The sequence below is a fragment of the Cephus cinctus genome, unplaced genomic scaffold (genome assembly GCF_000341935.2).
Source record: "Cephus cinctus unplaced genomic scaffold, Ccin1 Ccin1_scaffold0171, whole genome shotgun sequence".
In the NCBI taxonomy this organism is placed as follows: Eukaryota; Metazoa; Arthropoda; class Insecta; order Hymenoptera; family Cephidae; genus Cephus; species Cephus cinctus.
In genome coordinates this window covers 237,332-249,023 of record NW_014332895.1, presented here as the reverse complement: position 1 = coordinate 249,023, position 11,692 = coordinate 237,332, and the positions used below count along the sequence as shown (strand labels likewise).

Below are 11,692 nucleotides of genomic sequence, written 5' to 3'. Positions count from 1 at the left end.
CCCCCCCCCCATCATTTAAATAAAAGGTAAGAAGGCGGGATTTTTTGAATGAGTCAGCAACCAGTCAGTCGTTATCTGGTTCGTTTGGCAAATAGAACTTTTTACATTTTTTTAGCCACTACCTCTTTCTTTATCTATCTGCTCGTAAGTGTTCTCTTGTAACTGCCTGATCTGTTGACATTTTTCAAACACGTAGTGGCATGACGAGAATGTACTCTTGCACTAACAAGAGACACGATGCGTTCGTGTGTCTCGACTGATGCGACATTACGCTTGTAATATTATTATTACGCAATTGCACTAGAGTGCGCAGCTAACCACGTGCAACGGGTGTTGAATTATTATTAAGAACATCCACGTGACTATCGTAGTGAAATATACATGCTTATAAATCAAGGAAAGAACGTTTTTATATCCATTCTTTAGATGATAATTTGAATTTGCTATGAAATTTACTGTCATTGGGGATCCAGCTGTGGTTTTAACTCTGAGAGCGTTTTCAAAGTGCTGATAACGAGAGACACTATCAGTGAAGAGAGTGTAGCAAATAAATAAAGAGAACAGTCTATCGCCATTCTCGATTTTGGTATTGAATAGCGGGAACCGCACGGTTACCAAATGTTCGTTACGAAATGCGAATTTGAATGCGAGTAAGCCAAAGTGAAAGATAGAGCAGTATTTAGCTTTTTAAAGAATTGAAAAAGCCAAGGACAGAGGTCAAAATGTCCTGTTCCCTTATCTCACGCAACGTTTAAGAGAAAGCACCGTTTCTTAATCTAATCGCCACACTCGTCTTTTATAATGCAAGTCATCTTGCGTCGGAATTATTTTATTACTCGGTTAATTAGATAATACATTATGCCGCCGCTGTGAGATCTTACAATTATCATAGCAAATAATCTTTTTTATACTAACGCGAAAGATAGAGAAACATGTTATCGTCGGGAGCACTAGGGCGCCACCAAGCTTCCACGTGTCGCCGCCAGAGGCGCTTAACGAAAATTTATAAATACAAACTGACAATGTGAATTTACGATTTAAAAAAAATTGACACGTCAAATTGGATTGTTTCATATTGTTCAATGATTTATAAATATTAATTTTCAGATAAACAATGCCCGAGACGAAATTATTTACACGCGATGAGGTAGCCAAGACAGATAATAGCAACGAGACGATCTTCATTGTACACGACAAGGTTTACAATGTCACGAGCTTTCTCAATGAACATCCTGGTGGCGAAGAGATACTCAAGAATCACATGGGTGCCGACGCCACCGAGGATTTCGACGACATTGGACATTCGGTAGACGCACTGGAGCTAATGAAGAAATATGAAATCGGCGAGTTGGTCGAGCAGGAGAAATCGAACGTACCACTGAAACAGGGCTGGGTAGCTGGTTATGATTCGAAGGTACCGGAAAAATACGTCAATGGTCCAGGCCTCCCATTTTATTTACTCATCGGAGGCTTCGTCGTCATTCTTGTAGCACTCTTTTTATATAATTGATTAATATTTTATCGAACATATCATTAGTACATGTGCACCCGTTAGCGCAGTACGCACTGCGTATAATATAGTCGGACTGTAACATCAGTAGTTCCACTTTGAGAGGGCATTGCCTTACGGAAAGGAACGTAAATAAATTCCCTAAAACTGCAACTGATGTCGCGGCTTGTCTATACGGACGTCAGTCTGACATTTTTTTAAATAAACAGAGACCCAACAAATATTCAGACTCGTCCAAGTGTAATGTCCTTGGTTTCTTTTACATCACTTTCTTACGCCTCTTGCTTTATAAGGTAATGGACGACCGACGTCAACACTAAATTCAAAAACGCCCATGCGCGATTCTGTTTATATCGATAATTATTGACCTCTTTATATGCTTTTGAAAATTGCCAAAAAAGATATAAATATATGTGTATATATGTAATCCGTGCCTTAATGTTAACTTATACGACATAAAAGCTGCATTAATATTGTTGACACTAATAAATTCGTAAGTCGTTAGCGCGAAGAACGTCAATAAATTACTACTTTACTATGAAAAAGTCCAAATATAAAAAAAATTTGTTTAAAAACTGATTACGTTGGTAAAGTTAAAAATCGAGAAATCGTCCAAGGACGACTAAATTGTACGGGGCAAAAAGTACTAGGAAGCACAATGCTAATTGGGCGCTGACGAGTAGAGTAGCAAACTTGAATGAGACACAGCAGCCCGTAGTCAGAACTGGCTTTTAGTTAGGCGCGCACTAAGAGCGCGCGCGCTTTTAAAGGCATCTTTTAAAACATCTCGAAGAAATCGATTTTCCGTTTTCGACGGATTCTTATGATATAGCCGATCAAGAATATTCTCTCAAATATTCAGGTTGATCCGTTCAAAATTGAGGGAGTTACATTTAGAGGTAATAAATGACATTTTATCTACGTATAAAAGCGTTTTTCTCGGAATTACTTTTTCAGAATCGGTAACCACAATAACTCAAAAACGACATGACCGATCTACTTGAAAATTCGCATACATTTTTTGTATATCAAAAAGCAGTCCTTAATCGAAGGTTTTTTTTATGCGTACTTTTTATATATCAAGAAAAATGTAGTGTTTTTGTCACCGAAATTTGACGATCACTTTCGATCGGTGACCATTTTTTCAATATTTTATTTTTCATTATTTTATTGAACCCTTCGATTAAAAAACTAGATAATACGATAGAAAAACAAAATCTATTTGGTTTTTTGATTTCACATGATTTGTTTCCGAGCAGTAGTGGTCACTGCGAAGGACGTTTTTTGAACGGTGGTCTGCTAAATTTATTGTATCTCTTACATTTACGAATATTTTTTATTAAAAAAAATGTGAAACATACTTCAAATCACACTCTTTACTATGAAAAAAAAAGGTGAAAACTTGCAACCCTATTCCCTCCAAAAAATCCACGAAAATACCCTTTTTTTGGCCGCGAAGTAGATGTAAGCCCTTAAATTATTTGTTAGTGAGTTTAGAGGTAACTGTATTCAGAAGCGCTTTTATGGTCAGTCTTAAGGTCACTAACAGCTGTTAGCGGCGCTATCAGGGAAAAAGCCTATTCAGAACCGTTTTCAAGCATTTAAAAGTGCGCTATTAGCCGCCATCTTGGGACTAGCAGCGACCTATTCGGAAACGTGGGCAGGAAGGGCATGTTTAAAGTGACAGGTCGCTCAAATATCATGGACGAGATGGAGGCTATTGCCGAGTTGGACGAAGTCTGCGAAATTCATGAAAAGAGAGTATGAAATCCGCAAGTTTTTCGAGAGACACGTGATCCGTTTCGTAAGTGACGTCAACCATAAACATTTCAGCCGTGCTCAATGCTCAGAGGCTATCGAAGTCTTGGGGATTTTCATCCTCCAGAAAATCATCCGGGCAAATTTCACTGACTGTCAAATCGAGCCCGGAAAGTTTTGAGAGGACAGGACGACCTCAACCTCAGCCAGTCGCACGCTTGCGATAGCAAGAAATAGTCTTTTCTCTTAGCTGCGAGTCTCCACCGCTGCTATGGACCTCTTATATCTTTCCAGTCCCTCTTAATTTCAGTCGCTGCCATTTTCTCTGTTAGTTTCATTCATTTGTCTCTTTTACTCTTTTGCAATCTAGCATTATTTGCTTTAGTCTCTAGTGTATCACGATTGTCGCTTACAAATTGTACGACTAATGCTTTTTCTTCGACGGTGAAATTTTCCTTTCGTTCCATGGCAATCTACAACCATTTATTTTTGTCATTTTCATGTGATGCCTGTCTTATAAGAGTTATACCAGTTGTATACTTACTACATTTATACGATTTTAACGTACTAATTGAATATTAATAGCTTGCCTTCAGGAAAGGGAAATTCTTGTATTTCGAATTTCAAATATGGCTGCATTTTCCACCAAGTATGAAGTTCGCGTATTCCGAATGCCACCGAATACTCCCGGACATAATCGAATATATCCGAGTCTTTCCGAATGATCCCGAACGCGGTTAAAAGCGCATGCGCACAACACGCTGCTTCCCTGATAGCGCACAGCTAGCTAAAAGCGGCTTAAAAGCGAATTCTGAATACGGTCACTAACAACTCAACGCAGTCACTTTTAACTAATAGTGACTATGTTAGTGACCTTAAGAGCGAGTTACGAATACGGGCGAACGAATAAGGCAACAGGATCGTACCAATAAGGTAAACAAATGAACGTTGAGCAACTTTAATCCCTAAAGAATAATGCACGACCGACTTACGAACATAGAAAGATCTGCCCCTATAGTTAAAACAAATAATTACTGTAAAATAAAAGTATAGAATAATAAATCACATTAGCCCTCTTAATTTCCCCTTGTCAAAGATGTCAAAAATTTAGATATCAAAAACAATTTTTCAAGATCTTTCAAAATTAATATCTATGAACGACTAACGAAATTAGCTCCAATGAATTTATTTATATATAGATTGCGCAATGTAATAACGCAAACTTCCGCTCCGCATATTTCCGCAATCCGCAGCGTCTACGTATTCGCGTGAAGTCACCGTGCGACACGTAAGCGGCAATAAAGGAAATTTCAACAGTCTGAAAATAGCTCACAAGTATCGCAAATTGGTTATAGACTCTAGAAATCACAGATCTCGTTACGCCCAACGGAATAGCTGGAAATAATGTCTATGAGATAGAGCTAACGTAAAGATCCGTTTACGATCGCGTCTGAAAATATACGAATCGAGAGATATTATGCACTTCCAGCTGATACAGAAGAAGTTTTGTATACCCGCTACTTCGTATTACCAGGATAAATCTGAATGCACGTTACATATACAGAAATTGCACAGTGTACAGTGTACACTCTCCCTTTACGCGGCAGAGGTGAAAAAAAAAAAAAAAAAAAACGAAAAAACGAAAAGAATTACAAAAGTTTTCTCAAGAGATATATCCAGACCAGACCAGTTATCTGCTCTACTGCCTGCCGCGCCACCGGAAGCCGGAAGGTTCGTTTACTAAATAGGCATCGAATGAACGGAAATTGCGAGTGGAAGAGGCCGTCTTGGTAACATCCTGCCACCCGGTGGAGCAGCAGGTTCCTTGTTTCAAAGTGTATATTCAGGTTGTAATAGGTTATTCACGGAGAAAACTCATCAGACGCCATACGTATCAGTAATGTATGAATATTGACGGTAATTTTCCAAAAGAAAAAAAGTGACGTCGAAAGTTTAAAGGTTTTGGAAGTCAACGCGGATACAGTTAAAACGAGATTTTCGACGGCGAAGTTGTGCGAGAGAGATGAGGCGAGGGACAAGGGCGAGGGGTAAACCAATATTGCTAAAAGCTTTTCAATAAATAGTTTCTCCACAAGAGTCCCTCCAGGGACGCGTCTTCGGCATGGAACAGGTAGCCATGCGCGACGGTGCTGCCAAAATGGCCGTTATTATCGAATGTCAGATATTCAAACAGAATTTTCTCGCAGTAAGAGGAACAATCAATAATCCGCATCAAATTTAAGTTGCACCTTTGAAATGTTTAAATTATTTTTTTGTGGAGATGGCATAACAGTTTTTAACCTTTAAATAGAAATAGAGGTAACTTGCTTCTATTACCGAGTGAAATGGGTATACCCGAAGGAATCTGCTTTACCGACAGAGTTTACGCGTTTTGTAACTGCCTTTTCCCATCTCTTAACTTTTTCATGCTTCTTGCCTCTATCGTTAATAAGTATTTCTGTTACAAAAGTATATTACATGAGAGCAATCTTTCGTATCTTATATGCCCTCCCCAAACATTGATCAGGCTCGTAAATATTCCCTAAAAGGAGGTATAGTCGTCCGTCCGTATATATACTCCAATCGCCCACTGAGTTCCGCTACTAGAATAAATAGTTTAAGTTTAAAATATTCTCTAGTTTATCCAGTTGTCCTTACACCCTCTATTTTTTTACATTCCCTTCGGAGATATTTCACTCAGCAGCGTGATTGGGTAGACAGGTAGACAAAGCTAGATAGATATTATCCTACAATTTCACCCTTTTGACGACTGATTTTCGATGCCCGTTTTTACCACCAATAATTACTACCACGCTTCGAATAGATATATAATACATATCCTAGGACTTCCGCCGTACCGGAAGGGTGGGAACACGGACGTGATGAAAGAACAGGAGGCTAGAGCAATATTAGAAAAAACAATTTCCGCAGAATAAGTGAATCCACCCACGAGTGTAAAAAAGAATAAAAAATGGAGAAAGAGGAACGAAGATATATTTTTGAAAAATAGTTTTAATTGCAATTTAGACCCATCTACCACTACTATGGCTATATTCAAACATAGCAATTGCTTTGCTGCTGCTTTCTTATGCAGCAATAGTCTTATTGTTCAACTCACCTCTCAGACGTCCACTGTTTGACGTAGTCAAAACATTCGAAGATATTGTCAAAATCCTTATTAATGCAAACGGACAGAGTAACGGTACAAGGAGCAGTTTCATGAATACTAGCGCACTCCGTTGTATTTCAATCGACTAGGAAAATGAAAAGTACGAAATTCAAACACAAAAAGGATTGCACGAGATTACGAAGAGTCGTAAAAAAACGTTGACGTTCACTGCTTGAATTATCTAACGCGTCGTGTATTTTTTTATAAATAAAAAAGAAAATAGTTCGGTGTAGAGGATGTTAAAAAAATAAAATAAGTCACTGTATCACGAAAAATTTCGTATGCACTAACCCGGTGCCAATGAAGAAAAAACCCTACCTCGCACCGTGACGTCCGGCACGAGACTGAGAGGACTTCGAGAATTCTCGCCGCCGATCGTGAGTCTTCGTGACGCGGCGGCACTTTTGACTTACAGCCTGAGGGCCCCGGGCGTTCGTCCCCTTATGCTCCACCATGTCCGACGATACTGAACCTCAACTCCCCGTACCTGGCAACTTCGACAAACAATTCCTCCCTGCGGTAGATACAACAAGGAACGGGAGGGGGGGGGATGAGGGTTATCGTTTCCACATCACTTTGCACGGTAATTTGAAATTTCTTTTATTACGACTTCGTCATAAAATTCAAGCCCCATACTACAGTACCTGAGTATTTTCGACTATGAAAGACAACCGTGCTATAGAGTTACCGCATACGGGATATATGTAGATCGTTACATTTTTACAACAGAGACACATGAAAAGACTATACATCTATCGATAGTAACGAACAATTTGAAAGATAAAAAAAGAATTTTTCTAGACAAAACAAAGTTTCCTCGTCTATCCAAAAAGACGAGACGATACTATCACGTAAAAAAGTATAGTGTACTTGCGTACATAGATAGGGGAAAAAATGGTAATTTTTGTTTAACAACGAAAACTCAAGAAGCCTATTATTACTTTTTACATATTATATATTCTATAGAAGAAAAAAAAAACCTAGAAGATGGCTACGATACGAAAGATGGTAGGGATATTACAAGGGATAACAAAAATGGCTGCTTAAAAATTTAAGGTTCGCCGCATCTCTTCACTGCCGGTTTGTACACCTGGCGTGGCAGCTGTTGTAAATCGTCCGTTACCTGGTGGTTTGGAGCACCTGTTCGGCTTGCGTGCTGTCGAGGCAAAGTCCCCTTAGCAACACATGTCGTAGGTGGAGGTTAGGTTGGGATACCCACAGAAGGAGGAACGCAAAGAGGAGGAGGACACAGCCCTTCGGGTTACCATCGACATTTCCATATCCCTCCCCGCCCCCCTAATGCCCGCTGAGTGACCTCGCGTGTCCAAATGGAAACGATAAAGCATTTTTTTTTCCAGGAAACGTGGGAAACCCAGTGTCCCTAACCTAACCTAGCTTCATCGGGTAAGCGAGACGCCAGTGACATCTAGCGGGAGAAAACGCGTACTAAAGTTTTTCATGAATTCACGACTCGGTCGATCTCTTACTCATTGAGCCTTGTGCAAATAGACCCAAAAAGTTCAGTTTGATCTATACATTTTTTAAAATACAATATTATAATATATTCTCTTCGTCGACTACTCAGAGTTTCTTAGAGTTCTCGAGAAAAAGCTAATCTAGAGGAAATTCGAGCAACGTCTTAAACGCGCCCGCGCAACAGCTACGAACAAACACTTTGCAGAGCACAGGAAACAACATTCGTGCCAATGATAATATAACAAAGGATTCGGGGAGGCTTTATTCCTCGATATATACTTCTCTTTTAATATCACTAACCCCTTGCGTGAGCGCATGTCGCGTGTACGTATTACGTTAACGGGCAGCGTATACGTACCGGGTGACTGAAATAAAATTTAACCGTAACCAGTCAAGTACATCGACCGGGTTGGCTGCTTATAATTATAAAATCGTAAAGGATAAGATTTTGAAAATTCCAAAAAAATATTCTCCCACAACCAGTCACGATCAACAGCCATTACTACCAACTACAGGAACAAAAAAACTGTACGATAGCGAGCGACAATCTAAGAGCGTATCGGTTGCACTATCTTAATATCCGGGCGAGCGCCATCAGAGCGCGTGCCGCATGCAAATTTCAAATTAGCGAGATACCTGGGTATAACGGACAAAGGCGAAAAAGAAAAACAAAAAAGAAGCATACAAAACCCAAGTAACAAAAGCCAAAATTCTCGCGATTATTTCGCGACTACGCCAAGTAACGATATAACATTAGCAAAGCGTCAAAGGGACTAATCGATTGATTTCCATTGTAATCAGTCGTGAGGAAAAAAAAAATGACACGTACAAATACGTAATTAGTTACAATTATAACGCAAATGACAACAAAGACCATCGTTCGTAGTGGCGTATTCGCAAATATACAAAACAATTATAGACTTGGTTAGTCAAGTGACTCTACTGCGTCGAAGAAGAGGGCGCGCGTGAGAGGCGAGGGGGAGGAATAACGGGGACTGAGGGAATAAGGAATACAAAATCAATAAGAAATTATTTACCCGATGAAATTCTTCGTAAACGTCAAAACACGCGACGCTAACGTTAATTAGGGATAATGACGTAGAAGCAAGGGTTCACGAAGATCCGAGGATAATTATTTCAAAGTTCAATTTTTTACTAAACGCAAGTTTGAAGGAAAAACAAAAATTAATAAAGGAACGTAATTGAGAGACAAAAATTATTCAACGACTGAACGGGGCGGCGATACGTGCAACCCTTACGCACTGTCCCTTGTGCCCTCGTGACGCGTGACACGTGACGCGTGACGTGTCATGCGCTTCATTGGAACACGTGCGTGTTGTACCATGCTATTTAGATGGCATAGGAACACAACAGCAGACAGAAACGCCAGGCATAATACTCAAGGCACGAAAAGCCGGTGGCTAAGGGTAAAGAGAGTGGGTGGTGGGCGGGGTGGGGGTTGACAAGGGACATTGCAGCAAAAAGTACAGTGAACACGCACGATAGCGCCAGATTACACGGGTATCTAATTTTCCATGGAACATAATAATGATAATGGGGGCTAAAACCGTAGAAAGTGCTAGAAATAGTCGTTGGCGTACACGAGGTACACGCAGCTGTTAAGGGTGAGTGTGAGAGACAAAAAATATTTTTATTAAATAAAAATTCAAAAATCATTTTTATCAGAAACTGAAAACGCTTGAGCAGCAACTATGCAGAAATGGATCCGTGGGAGGTATGGTGAATGGGTGGGAGAACTCGTGGGCTGGAGGGTGCGGATGCTGGTCGACAACCTATTACCTAAGAGTGCGTCATTGGTTTATAGGCGAACGGAGAGGTTAAAAATTTTATGTAACTATATATGTATACAAACACGCACACAAATATACTGGAATTACGGTCGAGTGTCAGGGATTTTGGATTAGGTTTAGGTTAAAATCCTACGACCCACTTGACAGAACTGGATCTCGTCAATCTGTTGACGTGGATAAAGTGAGGTTAGGTTCAGTTGCAGGAAACTCACAGACCTTCCTTGATACCTTCAGGAACAATTGAACAAGAGGAAACTTGCTTTTGGCGTGAAGTTTAAAAATTAAAAAAAAAAAAATAACCACCCCTTTGAAAGAGACTAATTTTTGTATTAATGAAAATCAATAAATATCCTGTCATAGTTCCTGTATATGGTGTGACGTAAAATATTCTCAAGAAGGTCAATAGGTAATGCTTATCAGTGTTCCGAGTAAGGAATGAATTTTAATTCTTTTATTCTTCTTCTTTCTCTTTCTCTTGATCCTCTTCGCAGAAGAGTTCAAGTGTGACACGTGAAACGGGCACTGATATTGGTGCAAGTACGTAGATACGAAAAACCAAAGGACGTACTTCTCGAAGCATTGAAATCGAAAAAATATTTATACCAAAATTAAATGCATCCCCGTAATGCAGTTTGTGAAATTAGGCGTAGATTATGTCAAAATGCACCCCCCACCCGCAAATACTCCAAGTTGTGACGGATGATATTTCATTATGCATTTTTGTCTAGATTGTATTCAATCGACTGTGGCCTTACGTAAAGAGGAGGTAGTTTTTTTATTTGTACACCCCGTATATGGCGGAAGAACGAATAAGATACAAGTGACTCATTTTCACGAAAACTAATGCGAAGATGGCTCTTTGCGAGAGTACAGTGTATTCGGAGAGGGCGGAGATCTCAAAATTATTAAAACTGTGCATACAGTTACGATATTGACAATTCAATGCGAGAGACACCCTGTACATAACGAATCCTGTACAAAGAGAGGAGCCTGAACAACAAGAACAATAATAATAATAATAGTAGGACCCCAGAGAACCTCTACTGGAAAATAAGACGTAGAGTCGATCGATAAGGGATAGACGTGTGTTGACCCTTGACCCCCTTGTATAAAGCGACTGAATCGAAAATAAAATGCTTTCGGCGATGTCACGGAGTGGCAGTACCACGTTCGCCAGGAGTTGCCACGTCAGGGTTAACGAATTTTTTTGCCCCTAAAAAATGACGTGAAAAATGTTTTTCTTTTTATCTGACCAAAAGCGTGACACAACAATTTTTCATGTTTTGCGTGAATCTCGTAAACGGTGAATTTTGTAAATATTTCGTTGAAAAAAAAAAATAAATCCTTATTACTCGTTAGGCAATACCGAAACAGCAATTTGGATGGTTGCAAAGTCGGTTGAACGCAAAAAGGCAATAACAATTTTAAAGGGGAACAAAGGACTAGACAGTAATTGGGTGGATGAGTCTTGTAACCAGTGGATAAATCGTAACACGTTCCGTAATAGTTGGATGTCGCCGATTGGTCGTAAGTTTTTTTTAGGTTGGGGACACTTTTGTCTTCGGTATATGAAACGTAACACGAGCGTACTTGACCAAGTTACATATTTTGAAATGGTGCAAAATAATAGATATGCGGAGTTAATAGAGTTAGCTGATTGTTAGGCAAACAAAATAAAGGACTTTATTCCCACCTGGAAGCGACTGAAACAGCGTTCAATTAAAATAAAAATAAAAAAATTCTCAATAATGAGTCCATTCTTGCTTTGCATCATTCTAACGTTTTAATTACTTCAACCTCCGCCAGACGGCGCTAGACGTTATCTAAAGAACTACCAATTATTGTGCTACCGCAAGTCCGCTTTTACAAGCTCTTAATAAAACCCATTCCCCTCTTCGACAATCCATGTACTACCAATCATGAAAACCATCCTCCAGTTTATAGCTAAAAAACACTCCCCCCCCCCCC

The 11,692-nt window shown here is 39.6% G+C and overlaps 2 protein-coding genes across 18 annotated transcripts in view; one reads left to right on the top strand and one right to left on the bottom strand.

Moving 5' to 3' along the window:
* LOC107264462 (cytochrome b5-like) overlaps positions 1-4,333 on the top strand; it is a 6,530-nt gene extending 2,197 nt beyond the window's left edge. For 2 of the 3 annotated variants that reach the window (XM_015732717.2, XM_015732715.2), the window contains exon 2: positions 1,108-4,333. In XM_015732717.2, coding sequence (XP_015588203.1) covers positions 1,115-1,510 — 396 coding nt within the window. In that variant the 5' untranslated portion in view covers positions 1,108-1,114 and the 3' untranslated portion in view covers positions 1,511-4,333. Of the gene's footprint in view, positions 27-1,107 lie in introns of all 3 variants that reach the window. The other variant, XM_015732714.2, reaches the window with a different exon arrangement.
* Positions 1-11,692, bottom strand: part of LOC107264454 (heterogeneous nuclear ribonucleoprotein K) — a 64,170-nt gene that overhangs the window by 9,666 nt on the left and 42,812 nt on the right. The gene's annotated exons all lie outside the window — the stretch shown is intronic.